Source organism: Macrobrachium nipponense, chromosome 18, assembly GCF_015104395.2.
Source record: "Macrobrachium nipponense isolate FS-2020 chromosome 18, ASM1510439v2, whole genome shotgun sequence".
In the NCBI taxonomy this organism is placed as follows: Eukaryota; Metazoa; Arthropoda; class Malacostraca; order Decapoda; family Palaemonidae; genus Macrobrachium; species Macrobrachium nipponense.
In genome coordinates, this window is record NC_087211.1 from 18,254,122 (window position 1) to 18,275,924 (window position 21,803).

Genomic DNA, 21,803 nt, shown 5'->3' on the forward strand with positions numbered 1-21,803 from the left:
GCACAAAAAAATAAACAAACACAAAAATTTGCAGCAATGTGTAAAAATGTAAATAGTTTCTCTCAAACCACTGTAACCATCAGTTATTAGTTTTTACCAAACCACTGTTCCTTTTAATTATTAGTTGCAACTAATAAAAATATAACACACTTTACCTTTTTGGTATACCAATTTCTTTCTTTCTTGCTGCAGCTTGTTTCACACTTTCACAAAACCAGGCGCCGTTACAAAACAATGTTTGTTCAGATTCCACAAAAAACACTAAATAAACTCTAAGAAATATCAAATCTGAAATTTACAAGTTACGAGTGACCATTCAATAAGTGCGAAATCGTTACGTTACTTTAAAATCAAAAGTGCTATGTGATTGAGAGAGAGAGAGAGAGAGAGAGAGAGAGAGAGAGAGAGAGAGAGAGAGATGTGATCGCTTTGAGAATCTACGCCCGAATGAAAAACTTCTCCCTTACAGAAGCTGGTCAGGGGAGATGACACAAAACATTTTGGGCAACAATTCTTCCAGAAGCTTCCATTATGACGCAACTTTACAAAGAAATGTGTAATGTGCACGTGGCTTTGATCAAAAACACGCGCGTACGAGACGATTCTGCTCAACAGACACGTACCCGATCGAAACGGAGGTTGAGCGATAATTAAGACTGACATGTTTTGATAACAACGCAAAGACTCGAGCTCTCTTATTCTCGAGGAGATGAAAAGTTACTGAAACAATTCTAGCTTTGAACGGATAAAGAAAATCTCTCTCTTTCTACATTCTACACTATATATATTCTTTTACATTATGTTATGTGAAATCTGAACACACATTTAAAACATCCTATCTCTAAGTTATCTAGGAATCTGAAAAAATAATGCACAATCTTATACATAACATTTTATACAAAGAGGGGAAATATGCATTTTGACAGTAGCAATATATAATAATATATATATTATATATAAAAATATATATATACTATCTATATATATTATTATATATATATATATATATATATGGTTGTGTGGCATCATCATATTGTAGCTTTGACAACTACACTGTATCTTCAGTGGAAAGTGCTTCCATAATTATCAAGAGAAGAGAAACGGAGAGATTTAACTTCTCAACTGTGAGCAGATCCTTGTCATGGCCGCCAACACTGAGTGAACCAAAGGATCTCTGTGAAATTCCGCAATTCATTTATTTCCTATGATTTTACTGCCATAAGAGAAAAAATGGGGACGTCCAAACATTTTCCCCTGATTCATTACCTAACGGTGCTCTAACCTAAACATGGAGATTTGTTTCCCTTCCGCACAAAACAGAGTTACTCTGAAAAGGGATATAATTAAAGTGCAAAGCAGGGGTGGGTGGGTTTTAGCTTTCCATGAACATGGATTGGCATTCAACTTGTATGAAATGTCAGCCTTCGCTCGAAGAAGTTAAACTACCCATGCAATTATATGTTGCCGGAACTGAAGACCAAAAAGTAGCGAAGTTAAGTTTTAAATGTAGCGGATTGGAACTATCTGTATCTCGCCAATACACATGTTATTTTAGCAACTATACGAGTTTACATACACGTACATTATCAAAAAATTTTCTACCAATATAAAACAGAACGTTAATGAGCACACTTTAAGTTTTCCTTAATAATAACATCAATATATAATATAAAAAAAGAGTACGTACTTATGAACGAGCGATAATAAGCTTCCATTTTCTAATAGGATTTTTTCCCTTTTAATAATTTTTTTTTATTTGAACATTGTAAACAGAATAATTTAATAACTTATAGCCAAGAGAAACAAGATTTTTACCTTTTTAAAATTCAACAGCAGACAAAACTTCGGCAGTCTCATCATCTTCCTTTCCGGCTGTTTCTTTGATGTAGATTGATGAATCAAATGTCGGCCTTCTGGCTGATGGAATTAAATTATAGCAACAAATATTCCTGTCTTGAAACACCATTTCGATTCGGAATGTTGATGAAAGAAGTTCTAGCTCCATTCTGTTTCGAAGTTTTGTTTTTGTTGCCGTTACTCTTGAAAATACTCTTTCAACTGTGGCATTGCTAATAGGCAAACTATACATAGTCGATGCAAATGCAGACAATTCTTTCAGAACGCAATCACCCGCGGAATTTTTAAGGGTGATTGCTTTGCACCAGAAATCTCCTCCATCTGTCACCACTCCACCAGGAAAAACATTTTCCCATTTAATTGTCAACAGTTGAACGGCACTAATTTTCGATCTCGCCAATCTGAGATCGATCACAGAAAATTCTAATGGAAGCGCAGAAAACGGTGGACGTGTATGAGACAGGCAAATCTTAGGCAAAACGTTATGAATCTTCAGAAGAATCTCCATATTGCTGGGAATGCGCTTACATAGTTCCTTACACGCTCTTCTTAGAAATTGATAACAACGTTGTTGTACACAACGCCCTTGTTCTGCCAAGTTTTCCGCCGATAAATTGGAAAATTCATGGCCTAAATCAGCATTCTCATACGAAAAATAGTCTTTCTCATTCGCATTACTAAGTACAGTCTCAACATTAGTACAAGAATGACGCATAACTCTTCCTAACATTGATAAGGCAAGGCTACGCAAGTCTTCTAACACACCACATACATCAGCCATCTCTGTTTGAAAAAGCAAATTTGCTTTTTCTAACTCACTCAAAAGCGGCATCAAGACAGTTAAGAATAATTTGTTTGCAGCATCTGAATACACAGCAGATAGTTCTCTAACATAATATCTATCACCATTTTGAAATGCAATTGCAAGCTATCCCATTGATGTAGAATCCTCTTCACGCAATTACTTCTTGCTAGCCATCGTGTTGGAGAAGAGGAAGAATTTTCAAATGGTTCCTCGCCAGCATTCATCAATTTGTATATATCCGTATATGAATTGCAGCGCAGAGCAGATCTGTGAAACCAGTTATATGTTTCTCTCAACAAATAATCTATGTTTCCAGTCAATTATTCTGATGCATGCGAACAAGTTAAGTGGAGATAATGTCAAACGCACTTTAATAGTATGATGTTTGGATTATCCTCTTTCATACGTGTACAGTATGTTGTGGATACCGCAAAGGTTCGAGGCACCATCAGTTGCAATACCAAAACTATGTTGAATATGAATACCGTCATCAAACAAAAACTGTTTTTTAACTTCATACAGTGCCTCTGCTGTAGTGACTGGAACAGGAATTAATCCTAGGAATTGAGATATAATTCGATTATCCTTTGAACTATAATATCTAATACACAAACATAAATGTTTCTCACAAGAAATATCGGTTGACTCATCAATGATAAAAGAATAAACTTGATCCTTAACATCCTCGATTAGTTCTTGTAACATTGCAGGGGCTATTACATTTCTAATAATTGCAGAGCACTTGCTTCTATACACTTTCTGTTCTTTTGTGTCAACCGCCATTGACAAAGAGCTTGAAGATGAAGAAGGAAATTCATGTTTTATCAACTCTGTTAGATGATCAACATTTCGAATGTTTGTATATGACATGCAGTGACAGCAGCTAACTTGAGTTCTAGTGTGGGTAACCAAACTCTTTGGAGAAAAAATTGTTGTCAATTTCCGTTGAGACGTAGTTATGCAGGCAGCATTCTTGATATGTTTTGCAGTAGATGCGTGTTTATTTAAGTCAGTTTTGTGGGGTTTGAGTTGCACTTTGCAAAGTTTACAGTAGTACGCCTTCTCACTATTGTCTTTAACTTTTTCGATCCACTTACTAAATTCATTATCTGAGAGCCACGAAGTTTGAAAATTTTTAATTACATTTGCTCCACTTACTCATTATGTTAATATGATAATAATTAATAGTAATAAAACAAATGTTCACTTTCACAGCAGAATGAATGATCACAGAGGGAAGTCAGACAACACTGAAAACCGGACATCAAATCAAATAGATCAAGACGGGAGGCTCAGGCGTCAACGGTCAGCGTCAGGCAACACTCGGGTTTGACACACGTATGTCATAAGCCCAGCACATGTCCGTTACAAGATTGCTGGAGCAGTGAAGAAGTTACGTTTTAGAAAAATATATATATATATATATATATATATATATATATATATATATATATAATTATATATATATATATATATATATATCATACATATCAATATATATAAATATATATATATATATATATATAGGCTATGTATATACTCGCAGTAAGTAGTGGATTTCTAATGTATGTAGCCTACAGATAACTAAGAGTAGCCCAAAAAGTAGCGTGTCGCCCAATTGTAAATTTTTGTGTCGAGGATACTCGAAATCAAAGACAATACACGAAAGATGGGAAGCTCAAGCCACAGCCGCATCGGCCGCATACAATTTAGTTCCTGGCATGAAATGAAGATGGCGGTAGCATTTCACCTGCCTACATCGTCTGTTTGTTTACTTTTTCACAAAGCGGGCATTCAATTTCAATCATGAGTGGGCGTAGCCATCATCACCCGTGTGTGGTTTGCAATAGGACGAAAATGATTTTCCCCATCTGATTTTTCATGCTTTTCCTCAGAATAAAGAAAGGTAATAAAATCATTACATCTGTTACAAAGTACATGATGACTTTTAGAGAAAATGAAGAAATAAAATAGACCAAAGCAAAATTGAATGTCGGTGCAGTGTTATTCCGAAATAAATATTGGAAAATATTTATAATACGGTGGACGCCTCTAAGCGGAAAGAAAATATATTTACATGTGATTTTCGACTAGAAAAAAATATTTGCCATTTGAAACCCCAACAACCAACCTAACCTTCCTGGTAATGTACATCAGTAGCCTAATCATGTCAACAGTAAACCTAACCATATCAGCGGTACCATAACCATGCCAACAGTTACCTAACCATGTCAACAGTAATTTGCAATGGAAATGAAGCTATCTTGCAAAACATATCAAAATCAACTAGAAAAACTATATTTTCTTGTCATTCTTGTCAATTGTATTTCAAATAAATACCTTAAAGTTATATTTGCATATCTTGAAAATCTCTAGAAATATGAAATAAACATACCAATTCCTATCACTGTCATACAATTCGTGAATATTGGGTCTCCATGCCTTTTCCAGATAGGCTTCTCACAGCAACTTTGATATACTGTATATATACTGTAGTTATGTTATATTCTCAGCAGCTTACCATTGGGTTGTAGTTATAAATGTTTACCTTAATTTTTCATTAATAAGCAACTATTTAGCGAACCAAAGTTGTTCCATCAGGAAGGATGTATCTTGTGGGAGCATTCATATGGGAGAGCATAAGTAGGTAGTTAAGTTAGAGTGACTTACTTTAATTTCAAGTTCACTAACCTTTTAATCTATGATTGAATTTTCCTATATGTATGGATAAAAGCATTCAAAATAAAAGAAAATTGAATTTTCCTATATGTATGGATAAAAGCATTCAAAATAAAAGAAAATTACATGCAAACCAGCATATCTGCTCCCACAAGATCCATTCTTACCGTTTCATCTAAGTTTCTGCATTATATGCTCATAATTGTTCAATTTTTTTAATGAAATCTTGTAATTGGTACCAACACCCCACATAGTATTCCAAAGTAAATTTACCATTTGGCAGCAAATGTACGCAGTAATACAGTAGTAATAAATTGGCAAAACAAGTTGTGAAAACCTATGATTTTTGATTGACTGTACTGTAATGATGCAAAAAGAAACATGGTTCAAGTCAATTAGAATAATTGTTTCAATTTTTTTTTAGGAATGTGCATGCTTCTTGCAGAAATGGCATTTTACTAGAAAATACCAGGCAGAAGTGTTGTTTACATTACCTTCATAAAAGGGTGCCAATTGAATATGCATTTTTGAGAACTCCCACAATTGGGCTATGAGATTTTAATAAATTGTTATAAATAGGTGGTTTGTTTCCTATTTGATTTGTGATTTCAATTTTTATTTGCTTTTATGGAAATTAAGTTAAACCTAGATTTTTGCTTATACAGTATTCTGTAAAATACAGCATTGCATTTGTTATAAAAGGGTACCTTACTTTTACTACTTTGTTGTTGTACTTTTTTTAGTTTTATTAACAAATATTGCTTAACTTTTGCCTAATCAGCATGCAAGTTAAGTCTGCTTTTTCATTTTGATTTCATATTATTGGTTTTGATCATCCCATGCTTGTTTGCTATTTAAATTCTGATATATGCATGTTTTGTTTGCATGACTTGTATGACTATTGCATGCAAATGAAGCATGTGCCATTTCTTTTTTGTTTACTTGTTTATGTTCTTTGCAAGAACATTTGTGTACAGTTGCTTAGGTATGTACAGTATACAATCATAAGCACAAGCCCAAAAAAAGGAAAATAATTACTGTATACTATATTGGTGAAATAATATAATATGAGAATAAGTTGTTTCATTCTAACTGCCCTCTCAATTTTAGATAAAGATACTTAGCAATTAATGTTACATTAACTGAAGGATTTTATTTAATGATTCAGAAATGCCTAATATATAAGTCATAAGCTATGATAGAGCCCTATAATCATGTTAACAAGCAATATTAATCGATTTAGTATTCAATAATTTATAAAGAGAAGTTTATTGGAGCATAAGAATAAATTTTAACATTTAAAAAAGCCGCGCTACGCCACAGCCGAGTTTTAGTTGAGGGCATAATCAATAGATGGCGCGCATCCTGACGGGTTGGATGACGTTTTTTTTAATGGTATAAATAGTCAGTTTCCCATCTTTCGTTTATTGTCTTTGCTCGAAATATCGCCCAATCTGGCAACACTGAAGTTTCTTCAAAGCCGTCAGCAGTGTTGCCACACTCTCGGATTGGAAGGATCGTACTGGCTCCTCAAAATTATGGGTTTTTCAGTAAAAATATCGTACAAAATTGTAGATTTTATCGTAATTATTATCTTTCACTGTTTCTGATATTTAACACATTTAATAATTTGACAAAATAATGAATATATGTATGATTTCTTTGTAGTCATTAATATCTTGCAATTTACATATTAACAAAACACTACAATTGAAACATTTCTCTCTCCAAAATCGAAAAAAGATGGAATTATTAATAATTAGTTAATGTTATGAACAATTGTTATGAACAAATTATTACTATATTGTTTTAACACTGTGGTAAAAAAAAAAAAAAGTATTCGGCTTAGAACGTCACTTCTTTCCATAATGTAAACTAAACTGATAGCGAATTCACACGAAGGTATGTGAGTTGATAGGCCCACTCATACATATCTTTAAACACCCCAAAACATCGAAAATCAAAATAACATCACTGAATCACTGAGTAGTAAAATTTAATTTAAAAATATATATATATATATATATATATATATATATATATATATATATATTATATATATATATATATAATTGAATACGACTGGTACTGATACCTATCCCATGATAAAGAAATCAATAACAATAATAACTGTAAAGTATATCTTTAAGAATCTTCTTCAAAATCAAATTCATGTTCTCTGATGTTCTGGAATAACTGTGCATGATTATTTATTCTGGAAAACATATCATTTTCAGGAGTAAAATGAACACATGACCCTCCTGAACCTTTGATGCAACTAGCAGAGAGAAGAGCCCCATTAACTGTCCTTGTTTTTAGTCTGTTTCTTTGTTTAGTTTCAAAGAGGTTAACTTTACTGAACACTCGTTCGCATTCAGCATTAGAGTGCTGCAAGCAAAGAGCAGTTAGAGCAAAATTGGCTAGGTCTGAAAAACTAGACTCTTTTTGGGACATTTCTCCCTAGAACTTATCAGATGACTCATTAACGAGATGTTTAAGTTCATGTTGCAATAAGGAAAACATTCTCCATTGATCATCCAGCTTTTGAAGTAGTGAGTGGTCATCTGGGGGTACAATCAGAGGAAGCTCAGATGAAAGAGGGAATAAGGAGGGGATTCTTTCTCTGAATTCTGATGAGAGAGCATTTTTTTGGACAGAGAGAGTTTAACTTTGACAGGACACCATCATTGATATTATACATCTTCTTTATTTCTGTGCATGCCACTACAAGGAAACTCAACACCTCTGAAATAATTCCTTCTGTTGAGCTTTCTTTTCCTGTATGGAGGGGTTTTTTAATCCCTGCAAAACTTTAACTCCTAGGTACATTTGGCTGTCACTAAGACGCTTGTCATGTCTTTCAGGATTTACAGTATTTACATCAGTTTTCATTACATAGGTCCTGTCCATAAATGAGAGAAGGATGTCTCTGAATAGCATGGACACTTTATCATGGGGAACTGTTATTTCTGCTTTATCTGCCTGAAAAAATTTGTTGAACTCAGTAAACTTTGGAAGAACCCAGTCAAGGAACTTGAAATATATCTTCATGAAAGGATTATGAAGGGAGTTGATAATCAACTCTGTTGCTAATAGTTTCTCAGCGCCTCCCACTGTTCCATTAGCCTTTGAACCACGTTACAATTGGAGACAAGCGGCGGCAAGCCATGTACGGACTCTGAAATATTTTTTTTTTAGAAATTAGTCTGTTTCATGGAGAAGTTCACCGACCACTTATATTTGTAATTATAGTATACTTATCAACACCTAAGAATTATCGTACAAACCGTACGATAATGGAAAATGCTACCGTACATCGAACCAAGGCCGTTTTAATCGTACGTGTGGCAACACTGGCCCGTCAGATGATCTATAATGACACTGAGAGAGTGAATCATCGTTTATCAAATTTATTAAAGGCAGTATTTTGGACAATGCCACCTTGCAAAAAGCAGCTTCATAAGTGTGAAAAGAGTTTGAGTTGTTGTTGTTGTTTGAGATTAAGCTGGCCTTGTGCCAGCACGGGCTCTTGCTCACAGAGCAGCCCGTAAAATGTTTGAGTGACAACAATTGTATTTTATAGAATCAAAATCAATATTGATATGTAAGAGAAAAATACACAAGTATGCAACATCAATAATTAGGGCTCGCAATAATAAAATTGAAAAGAAGAAATAATAAACCTCTAATTTTAACCTACGAGTCAAAATTTAAATATTTTCTAGACTTTGAATCCTACATTTCTTTTTTAGCAAAAATAAAAAAAAAATAAAAATTTCCTATCTCAGCAGCCGCTCCTCAGGCCTTCTCGTGTTCATAGGCCTACTTAAAAGAACGTTTATACAAAAGTCTGCCTCCCAGTGGAATAATGATTAGAACATGTGTACAGAGAAACACAAACATTAATATCAAACAAACGAACGATATTGCTTTGATTAAGAAAACCAGCATTCTAAGGTTTCAAAGAAAACGACTCCCATTTCTAGGGGGTAACTATTCAAAATAATATGTCGTATAACCTTATCTCGATCATGCGGTATAGTATTTATATGCCGTTTGACATTTCTTACGTTAATGCCGCATAATTTAATGAACTTTCTGTAGAAACAATGAATTTTCTTACGGATGTGAGTGGAGAGAGAGAGAGAGAGAGAGAGAGAGAGAGAGAGAGAGAGAGAGAGAGAGAGAGAGAAAAATGGTCGTTTTTTTTCCACGGTGGTTCTCGTTTTGTTTAATGTGACTCCATCTTCAGTTCTTTTCGGTACCATTTGAACTTGTGGCGCCATTGCAACCTACAAGCTTAGAGTGCTACTTCATATGTTCAAGAATATTTTCTCTTGTTTTATTATTTATTCTGAAAATATACAGTGTTAGGAAATCCACCTAACATGACTTTTTCTTCCCTGTTGATTTCTGCCCTGTTCGGCACACTCTCTCTCCTAATCAGTGAGACAGCAGCTCCTGCGTCTCGAAGCAAGACTACTTCCCTTGAAAATACTCCTCCAAGAGAGGTAACTACACCTTCTGACAGAAATTCACCAAAAAGTTTCCTAGTTTCTCTCATCACATCATTCCTACTTGACGAAAGGTTAACTAGAGACCCTGGTTTCTTACCGTCCTTCCTTTCTACTGCACAATTTCTCGCTAAATGCCCTTTCCCATTACATCGGAAACAAGTTAATTCTGAGCCACTAGATGCCACTTTACTCTTACAAACCTTAGACGTATGACCTGGTTTTCCGCATGTATAACAGGAATAGTCACTTTTACTCGCATTGCTATTACTAGGACTGAAACCTTTACTGCTTTGAACTCTACCAGACGAAGGATCATTTTGTTTCTTACTAACACTCAAATTATGAGTTAGACTATATTCGTCAGCTAACCTAGTTGTTCCTGCAAAAGATACTTCTCTCCTATCTTCTATATAAAGCTTAATCTCAAAAGATACGTTATCTTTGAAGTTTTCTTACAACACAAGTTCTTCAAACCATCAAAATCCTCAACTTTAGCAGAAGTTAACCAATCAAAAAACAGCCTTTCTAACTTCTTACCGTATTCTACATACGTAATATTCTCATCCTTCTCAAACTTCTAAATTTCTTACGGTACGCCTCCGGTACTAACCTACGTGCTAAGAACAGTTTCTTTCACAATATCATAATCATCACATTCCTCCTTAGACATGCAACTATACAGGAAGTGCCCTATCACTCAAAACTGACTGTAAATATAAAGTCCACATTTCTTTAGGAGAACATACTCTTTCCATTAACTTCTCAAAACACATGAAATATGTCGTTACATCTTCCTCATCGAACTTTGGTACTAATTTCAACATTGTACTCATACCTAACCTATCAGCTCCGTTTTCATTTTCGCCTGTCCGACTGTTACGAGTACTTTGTCTTAACCGAGCAATTTCCAACTCGTGCATACATTCTTTCTCTCTTTCTTGTCGCTGCATTTCCCTCTCAGCTGCTCTTTCCTCTCTCTCAGCCGCTCTTTCATCTCTCTCATACTTTTACCTTTCTTTCCTTTCAACATACTCACGGAGATCATTCCCCTCTAGACCTAGTAGCTTACCCGACTCAATAAACTCTTTCACCATCTCACTCATTCTGGCTCTTTCTATATTCTCCCTGTTTCAAACTGTTACAGTGCTGATATCCTAAGCAAGGTCACCACAAAATGTTACGGACCGTGAGAGGTCCGCTTCAGGTTCGATATTATTATAAACAAAAAGAATTCAACACCAACAGTTGAAACTGGGGATAAGAATATAGAAAGAAACACTAACAGAACAAAGGTTTATCTACAAGCTTACTAACAAAGATAAATGCAGAATGGTGTCTCCTATTTACATAAAAAAAGGCAAAATCTTACAATGCGTGAACTGGGGAAACGGTGGGGTAATGAAAGTACTTGTCGGCCAGTTTTGCGACTTGAAGCTATGGCTTCACAAAAGGAGAACTGTAACTTCTGTCATCTACTTGACTCCGTATTGCAGAACACAATGTATACTCTTGATACTTGAAGGGCAGGAACTCCTCAAAACCTCTTGTAAAATGTTTCTTCTCTGAAGTCTTGCTCTGTCTAAATGCCTCGGTCATCCACTCCCGCACGACTTGACCAGAATTCGACCAGATTCTCGAGAGCCTTTTTCTCTCTGATCCTTCGTCTGCTTCTTCTTCTCTTATCTCTCTCTGATGATCTCTGCTCTCTCACTGATCTCTTCTCTGCTGCCAAGTTCTCACTGATGATCTGATCTGTGACTCTTACTCTTGATCTCTCCCTCCTGCTTCGTCAGTCGTATTTATACGGTGACCTAGGGGCGGGGCCTACGGGGGAGGCGGAGCACGAACATCACAGACTCCCGAGATTACTAGAACTTCTTAGAAGTATCTGAACAAAGTATTACATCAGAAATCGCGGCGTTCCTCACGTCCCGTCGGCGCCTGTCAAGCTCCCCAACACTCCTGCCGATTCTAGAACCATCATGAGAACAGGCGCCTCCAACACATGAGTGAATGCCTCCTTGCTGCAGAACTTCTCGAAGATGCGTTTTCCTTTCCTTTATCTTTCTTTGCTAAACAGCAATTACCATGGCACAGTACCATTTGAACTTGTGACACCATTGCAACCTACAAGCTTAGAGTGCTACTTCATATGTTCTAGAATATTTTCTCTCGTTTTATTATTTACTCTGAAAATAGTGACATTTCGAACATGTGATCGTATTTCATTCTGAACAACTGGGTAACATTTTTGTCGAACCCACCTCATATGAATATTAAGAATATAAAATAAATTTCTGATTCCATAATAAATTTTAGACATTTGGTATGATCAGCCATCATCGGTGGCCCAAAACTGCTGCGGAAAATTCCTCAGGATAGACTGGGAAAGCATGAGGTTTTCATACAAAAATGATTATTATTATCATATTATTCTGATGAAACCTATTCATATGCAACAAGCCCACCAAAGGGGCCACTGATTTGAAATTCAAGCTTCCAAAGAATATTGAGGTGTTCATAAGGAAGAAATAAGAGGAGGTAAAAAAAAAAAAAAAAAAAAAAAAGCTTTCTTATCAAAAAAGATAAAATATATCGAATTAATAAATAGATATAAAAATGTACTGAAATGGAAGGAGAATAGTCTTGGGGTAGTAATGCATTGCATCTTTCATGTGTTGAACGGTGAGGAACAAAAGACCTCTGGAACTTAGAAGTTCGATCAAGGCACATTTACTGCACACTGGTGCTGCTGTGAAGCAGATCTGGTTAACTGCTCTCGGCAGGTAAAGGGGAATCAGGGATAAATTGTGGAAGATCTCTGTTGAAATACTTATGACAAAGTGACAAACGAGAGACCACCCATCGATGGCCACAGTCATAACTGCCACTACTAGGAAACAGAACCCTAACCCCGCGAACAACTCTATCCAATAGAGATCAATCTAACCCTTGTCAAGGTTCTCTTGCATATGGCACATCAAGTCAAAAGAGCATCGCAGGTACCTAACTGCTTCCTATATACATATTGACTATTAGCAGACAATCCTTGAGATTCTACATATTTACATAGTGGCTTAAAAATATGTTTTCCAGCAACTTTGGAGAGCACAGGGAGAATGGAGATTGGCCTGTTGTTACAGCGGTGTGCAGATATATGCCACTTACCACTCTTTGGAACTGGAACTATATTTGACAGTAGTTTAATAGCTTGCATATCAGCAAAAATAGTACATCAACATAAAAATAGATAGAATATATATATATATATATATATATATATCTATATATATATATTAGTATTTTTACAAGGGGGCTACGAGTAAAAAAAAGAATTTAAAAAAATGAATGGGGTAGGCTCCAAGAATTGACTGCAAAAGCATTTCTATATACATACCACACGCTCGAATGACAAGCACGTTGAATGTGCTTAAGGTCAGTTCCACACACATTCTTGGGCTCAGAAAGAGAGAGGAGAGAGAGAGACGACGAGAGAGACGTGGAGGCGGAGAATGAGAGATTGAGAGAGAGAGAGAGAGAGAGAGGAATGGCCTTAATTATCATTCGGCAGCGTACGGAATCGGTGGGGCTGGGGGGGGCGTAGATTGTGGATGAGGAAGTTGGGTTGGGGGTGGGAGGGGAGGGGAGGGGGGGGGGGAAGGCTAGGATTCGGGTCAAGCTGGACCAGACATTCATAAATAATGAGATCCGTGCTAAGAGCAGTCTGTCTAAGAGAAACTAGGCGCAGCCTAAACGAAAAATGGACACAAGCAGCCTATACAAGCACAATGTTAAAACACCTGAACCTCTCAACCTTGCCTTTGAAATACGTAGCATCATAATTACATAACTATAATTGAAGTGTCATGAAAACTTAACCGGCGTCAGGACACTTACTCAGCTTTGATAACTAATATTATTCCTATGCTGGAGGACATGTCGATATGAAACAAACGTCAAACACATTAACTGTCACAGGTAAAAATGCTAATCAGCGAAATCATTTATTTTTCTCTACTGAGTCTACAGAGGCTGCAAATTGGCATGTTGATCACCCATCATCAAACATACCAGCCATGGATCGTGCATTTGGCAGCACTTTCCGGGGGCATGTGACGCTCACCCTCACTCTACCGCATCTGGGGGAGACTGAAACGCTAACGGTCGGTCAGTCCGTCACAGATGAGGATGGTTTTATACAGCATTAGTACGTTATACAATAAGCTCGATTGAGCCGAAGAAACTTCGGCGAATTTTTTTTTTCTCTCCAGACGATTAATTTGGCACTTCTACCTACATATATTCCTTATCCAGTTCTTATCTCTCTCTCTCTCTCATTCTTCTTTCCAAAATTGCCAGCTACACTGCAGCAAGCAGACGCATGCGGCCATAAAATTACCCGTTCCAACGACAAAAAATGAAAACGCGTAAACAAAAAGAGAGATTTTACTGGGTCACTTTGCGAGCGGAATCCCTTCTTGTTGTTGTCTGGCCAGGAAACTATTAATCTTAAAAGTAAAAAACGCACCCAAGTTTCTTCGGCTCAATCAAGCATCCTGCGCTACAGCGTGTTCTTGGCAACTATACCGGTCCTAGACGCATGATCATGGCTAACTGTAACGTTAAAATAATAATAGTATAAATAATAATAATAATAATAAAAACTACTGAGGCTAGAGGACTGCACTTTGGTATGTTTGATGACTGGAGAGGGTGGGTGATCAACCTATACCCATTTGCAGCCTTCTATAGCCTCGATAGTTTGAACATCTGAGGTCTGACAAAAAGCGCGGACGGACAGACAAATAGCCATCTCAACAGTTTTCTTTCACTGAAAACTAGAGCGCCATGGCCTGGCTTGGACTTTTTACTTGCAAATTCCCGCAAACCTTCCTGCTTCTAAAAGAAAGAAAGAAAGAAAAAAAAAACTTGCGTGCAACACTCCGTGCGTCTAGAGATTTTGCAAACCTCCATGCGTCTAGAGATTTGCTCGAAATCGTCTGACTTTGTTTATCACAAAGACTCGTTTTCACATACTGTCATGATACCGAGTACGTTTGTGTATTCGTAAACTGCCCATCGGCAAATCTACGGGTTTTCTTGCTATTATATAGTGATCATCACGCTGATCAACCCATACCAATTTAATCGTAAATCCGCAGGAACTATAGACGATAGTTCAAGAATCAACAGGCACTTCAGTCATCTCTTTAATCAATCACAAAAGTGTTAATATTATTGAATAAAGACCGAAAGCCTGTGGACGGGATCATTTCGATGGTAGTGCTACTACGTTCGGCATTTATACGTGAACACTGAAAATAGGTGGAAATTCATCATGAGTTCATTAGGCGCATGTTATGAAATATCTTGGTCCACGCTGGAGAGATCGAGTTTGCTATATAATGATGCAAAGTAATAGAAATTAGGAAAAAATTTTAAAAAGTAAAATACAATAAAGATTTTCCAAGAGAAACGTCATGATTTCGATAGCGGTTTATTCCTCTTAGATGACAGAAAAAGTCCTCAAATGGTAACTCAAGCGCTGGGCCTCCTTATAAGGCGCTAATTGATCATACTGGTCAAATAAGCTTAAAACCGGCCTTGGGTCACCGTTAGGTCAGCGTATGCTTGTACGCAGGTAGATATAGAACTTCTTTTTTTCTTTTTTTTTTCTTTTTTACATCTCAATCCAAGATATGTATAGCTGCGCCATTCAAGCTATAAAGCGCCGGTTGGTGTGTGAACTTGTACTAGCGTTTTCACACATAACTCCAGACGTATTACCGCATTAAACATCACAGCGAGTCTGCGAACCGCCCATTCGAAAATGAGGGTATATAATCTCAGAAGCAGAGAGTGCTTCCTCCCGCCTCCCCATCCCCGGGCCCCCACATCCCCACCGGGGTAGTGGTTAGATGCCAAGGCCACCCTATAAAACATAGCGAACCGTATGCTTATGGTGCAGTAACAGTTTGAGCTCAGCCGCAACAGAAAACGTTAGGTACTCCACCAACAGGTCGGCGGTCCACGGGCCAAAGGAACAAACGCGGGACGTGGACAACGATGACTTGCGTTTCCATTCTTCTCTTCTACTTCCGGATTCTCCTGCTGCAGCAGGTCCTGGTGGCCTACGGTACGTGCGCAACCTCGGTTTGGGATTTTGAGATGGGAGGATTTGTTTCTCGCAAAAGGTTTGTTGTCGAGTGAGATTGTTGTGGAACGAATTGAGAAAGCTGAGGATAATGTTGCATAAATATCGTAAAGGTAATATTATTGGAATTACCTATTTCTATTATTATTATTAGCTGCAAGCTATGTATATAGTTTAAAATATTCTACACTGTAATAAATATGTATTGTATTATTATTATTGTTGTTGTTGTTATCATTATTATTAGTATTCTTATTTGCTGGAAGAAAACCTTCATTAGCACAGGTTTTATTGAAAATAATGGCTATTCCAGCCGCGTTTATTTTGTATAGAAGTTTCTCTATTCTTCTTATTACTGACTTTCTTCCGTACTCAATTAAAACGCCAAATGGGGGGATTATTCGTGTCAAAAACGTGGAATTTGTCAAATTGAATATATTGTACAAAATGCAGTAGTGCAGATCAGGTCTTGAGCCTTATTAACAAAAGGTACAAAATGGCTAATTCTGGATTCCTCTTGCTCAGGGCCGTCTGCCCCCCCGCCCCTTTCTCTCTATCTGCTTCTTGCAACGTTTCGTCCTTAAATCCAGAAGAGAGAGAGAGAGAGGAGCAGACGCCCCTGAGCAAGAGGAATCCAGAATGGGTCATTTAGTACCTTTTGTTAATTAGGCTTAAGACCCAATTTGTACTACTGCATTTTGTTTAATATATCCAATTTGCCAAATACCACGTTTTTTTTACATGTATCCCCCATTTGGCGTTTTAATAGCCAATTTGAGTACGGAAGAAAAGTCGGTAATAAGAAGAATAGAGAAACTTCTATGCAAAATAAACGCGGCTGAAATAGCAATTATTTTCAATAAAACCTGTATTATTATTATTATTATTATTATTATTATTATTATTATTATTATTATTATTATCCAAAAGCTATCATTTAAAATATCTGGACTACAATAAATATGTATTTTACCATAATTATCATCATCGGCATGAACTATTAAAAAATATATCAAATAAAACAGCAAAAAGTTAATCGTTGGCCAGGGACTTTTAACTCGAATAACTCACATTTCATGCTTGCAAACTACGCTTCCAAATGTGTGATGGCAAGGAGAAGAATTTGTATAACAATATGCATAGGCACTAACATAAATACAGTATATATATATATATATATATATATATATATATATATATATATATATATATATATATATCTGTGTGTGTTTGTAGAAAAAATACGCAATGATAATAAATTATTTAAAAAAATACTTTCATAAACGTAATAAGTCTTAAAATAAAATTTCCTTAGCATTCTCGATAGCACGATTTTCTCATCTATAATGTCCGTACGAAACACACCATAAAGGAGTGATCTCAACTGAATAATGCAAGGTCACGGAGCACAAAAAAAAAAAAAAAAAATAGAGAGATGGTACACTGTTTTCCTCAACTTTTTTTATATTTTTTTGCGTTAATTTGTATACCGCTGAACTCCGACGGCCAAAGCCAACGCCATCAAGATGGCTTGCCAAAGCACTGGCTGACAGATGCCAATTAGTTTTATCCCTTCGACGTCCAACAGCCACAAAGTTACTAACTTCACTCTAATATCAAAGGAACATCAAATGCGATGTTTCCCACGCGGAAATAATTACATTCGCGAAAAGCAGCAGTTACGACGAGAACGCTCGAGAGACGAGTATACAAACTACATACCAAGTATTCTTTAGACCTTGCTACATACTAGGTCACGCTCGGGACGACCTGTATAGCAACTCGCTCGCTCGTTGGGGATATTATTATAGCCGTTATTATTACCGGTTTGGGTACAGAGACGATTTATGTCAGGAGCGTGAGCGAGCTTGCGAGAGAAAGCGTTTACGGAGACCGTGGATTCTTTTGCGCGATATTCTCTCTCTCTCTCTCTCTCTCTCTCTCTCTCTCTCTCTCTATATATATATATATATATATATATTATATAATAATATATATATTATATATATATATATCATATATATATATATATATATATATATATATATATATATATATATAAATAAACATATATTTTATATGAATACACTGATTACGAATTATATAAAACGTGATGCCTTAAGTAAAGGGTCGTGCAGACTGAAAGATCTCTTAGGCATTTCTCGTCTTTTCATTTTTCCTCCGTGGCATTATCTATATATTATATATATTATATATATATATAGATATAATATATTATGTATATATATATATAATATATATATATATATATATATAGAATCTACTGGCCATTTTTACCAGATACATATGTGAGTGTTATAATTGCCACAATGCCCACATTCTTTGCACACATACTGGTGAGCCCCAACAGGTGTGTGAGTGAGTCCTTTACATCATCAATCAATGTACACAGGTGCGTCCCAATCCTCATTTGTCATCAATCCGGACAGGTGGTAAATATTTCTCGTTTCGTAAGTGTGCTCTTACAAAGAGGTTGGAAATTGAAATGTACTGGAATTGAGGCCAAAGGCCAAGCGCTGGGACCTATGAGGCCATTCAGCGCTGAAATGGAAATTGACAGTAAGAAGGTTTGAAGGTGTAACGATTGTTAGGAGAGAGTGCATAGTTAGGTGAAAGAGAGAGAATATGAACGGAGGTACAGTAAATGGGACGAAAGACGTTGCAGCTAGGGGCTGAAGGAACGCTGGCAAGTACCTTAAGTAATGCCTACAGTGCACCGTGTGAGGTACACTGACGGAATTAACCCTCTACGGAGACAGAGGTTCGCTTGATATTTTAGATGAAGCTGCCCTGATGCTATAGACTGCTGTCATCTCGATAAGAAATGAAGCGGAGTAACGTTATGGTTTGGACCTCTGTACTCTGCCCAGCTAACAGAAACAATGAAAGGTTTGCTTAGGGCGTTTCTCTCAGGGCATGTGGTCGAAACTGCATGGTATAGGCGGGGTCACAGAACTGTATGTATGGGTATCTCTCTCTCTCTTTCTTGTCCACTAATTGCTTCTGGCACTTTTTAAAAGATATTCTTTCAGTTTTATGTATCTTTTCAATAAAAATACTATAAATGATTTAACTACTGCTGTTATTGATTTAACTGACTGTTGTGTTGAATTTACCGTTTTGTTTTTGTTTGTATGGTGTTTTTACGTTGCATGGAACCAGTGGTTATTCAGCAACGGGACCAACGGCTTTACGTGACTTCCGAACCACGTCGAGAGTGAACTTCTATCACCAGAAATACACATTTCACCGTTTTGTTATGAATATATTGATTAGATATGTAATTCATTTTATGTCACTTGTCCTTCCTCTTGCCAGAATACGTTTGTTTCTCCGGCGTGGCTGTCTGGTTCTGCCGGAAATCTCTCTCTCTCTTTTAGATAGAGTGGTTCGTGGTGGTGGGTTTCTGTTTCCCAAATCTATCAGTTCTGACTTGGAACGTCGAAAGGGGGTCTCTTGCTTGTCACTTTTTCGTAGGTTGTATTTTAAATAGAGATCTTTCTCATCCACAATTGACTCCTGGTGTTCTTCGTCCTGCCGAGAGCGACCTCATTTGATGAACAGAAGCATCAATATGAAGTCATTGTGTCTAGATGTCGAGCGTCTCAGTTCCAGAGGTCATATATTCCTCACACTTGGATTGTGAAATTAGTAGGATCTCAAAAGTTTCAAGGGAAGATGCGATGCATTATTATCCCAAAACAATTCACCTTGTATTTTGATAACATATTTATATTATCTCTGTACCTATCAATTTATTCATTAATATTCTTTTTTTCTTTTCTAGTAAATTATCTCATCTGTCTCTATTTTTATGATCTTCTGTAACTTCCTTCAAATGAACACCATATTCTCTGGAAACTTGAATGTCAAGTCAATGGCACACTGTAGGCTTGTTCCACATGAATAGGGGTTTATCTTCTGAATAAATAATAATTATATGGCATGAGATTCCAGATCTGCAGGGTTTAAGATATTCCTGTGGCCCTGTTTTATATTTTAGACTGTGAACAAAATAAGTGTTTTTGTGGCTTTTCGTGACCCAGTTTTCTCCTTGACCCCACAGCATCTCCCAGAGCAGGGAACATACGATGACTGGTAAGTTTATTTTGTATATTTATATTTTTTTTATGTCATTAACCGGTTTGAACCCGCGCAATTTCTAACTGGTGCGGTAATGGATTTTGTTTTTTGTCCTTGTCAGTTCAGCTTTGATCCAGTAAGTTGAAGTGTTCTGGTCTATGACGTTAAATTCATACCTATATTTTCATTAGCATTGTAGTCGTGGGCCATCCACATCCGATTAAGACTGGAAATGCATTTGCAATCATTTTAGGTATCCGCTAAGCTAAAATCTTCTTCTTTCGACCTTATTCAATCCCTTTGGATAGCAGGGTGGGCCGCTCGAGTCAACTTTCTCAATGCTTCTTCCAGACAGAGATTCATTTCACTGAACAACCTTCGGGTTGCTCCAGGAATATATATATATATATATATTATATATATATATATATATATATATATATATATATATACTATTATATAATATATATATATATATATATAGGGGTCCGTGCTGGCATAGGCATTTTTTATTACTTTTCTTTATTTTGTTTTTTTTCTTTTTATATTATTATTTCATCATTTTTATTTTTATTTCATCTCTATTATTTTTACTCTTATTTCTTCTTTATTTTTTATTATCATATTTTATTTATAATAATAAAAATATAAATAAAAATATAATAATAAAAAATAAAGAAGTAGAAATAAAAATAAAAATGATAAAATAATAATGATATAAAAATAAAAATTAAAAATAAAAAAGAAAAATAATTAAAAGAAAAATGCTTAATCTGCAACAAATTAACGCTCATTACAACTGAGCCACTGTATGGGTCCCTCTCTCATTTTACAGGTTTGGAAATCAAAATGTCTATTCAGTAACCCACAGAGGGAAAATCCCCATAAGATTTAGCAATATTCCTCTCCTGCCACAGATCTGCGACTGTTTCTGTTTCTTCTGCGTCAGTCTGCTCTACATCTATACTGGAGCAGGAATTTGTTATCCTATTCTGTTCTTCCTGACTCCCTGTAACCTTCCTATCTCCGTTCCTTCATCGCTTTTCATGACTTCTTCAAGGCCGGGCTAGAAACGAGCATTTGGTTGTATATTCCATCGTTGAAATGTTGTTTTTCATCTGCTCTCTTTAGTGCCTCCCACGTATATAGCTGTCCAACTCTTTCAGTTATGAATAGTGAGTCTGCAGATTCAGATTCGACTTACTGCATCTTCACTACTGAAACAAACAGGGGAAGGGAACTGGCTGGTGGATGCAAGGTATACATACATACCTTGGGTAGATGAAAGCCGACAATATGCCAGCACAGACCCTTCCTCGCGTCAGACCTCTGGACTGTACTAGGGAACTAACCAAGTGGCAATTTCAGGATAGACACCGCTGCCTCCAAGGAGGTCGTCATTGTAGGCGGAGGAATGGCCGGTCTCTCCGCCGCAAAGAAGCTCCTACAAGAGGGTGTCAAAAATCTCGTTGTACTGGAGGCGCAGGACTACTTGGGAGGCCGCGTGAAGACTTACCGGGAAGGCAAGTATAGCAGGACGACTTGACCAGTATGAACCCGTCCTCACATCAAGCCAATACAGTCAAAAACAGCAACAGCAACAACAGAAGACTTAACTCAGGTTTCTGGGAACACCCCTGTGGGCTGCGGTTTCTTCAGTACTTTTACTTTCTTTATCTTTTTGATT

At 36.5% G+C, this 21,803-nt stretch overlaps 1 protein-coding gene across 3 annotated transcripts in view; it reads left to right on the plus strand.

Moving 5' to 3' along the window:
- The first annotated feature begins 15,817 nt into the window (after positions 1-15,817).
- The window catches only part of LOC135196900 (spermine oxidase-like), a 13,812-nt gene continuing 7,826 nt past the window's right edge, over positions 15,818-21,803 (plus strand). The window contains exons 1-3 of one of the 3 annotated variants that reach the window (XM_064223692.1): positions 15,855-15,994; positions 20,100-20,131; positions 21,485-21,737. In XM_064223692.1, coding sequence (XP_064079762.1) covers positions 21,668-21,737 — 70 coding nt within the window. In that variant the 5' untranslated portion in view covers positions 15,855-15,994; positions 20,100-20,131; positions 21,485-21,667. Of the gene's footprint in view, positions 15,995-20,099; positions 20,132-21,484; positions 21,738-21,803 lie in introns of all 3 variants that reach the window. The other 2 variants (XM_064223691.1, XM_064223693.1) reach the window with 2 other exon arrangements.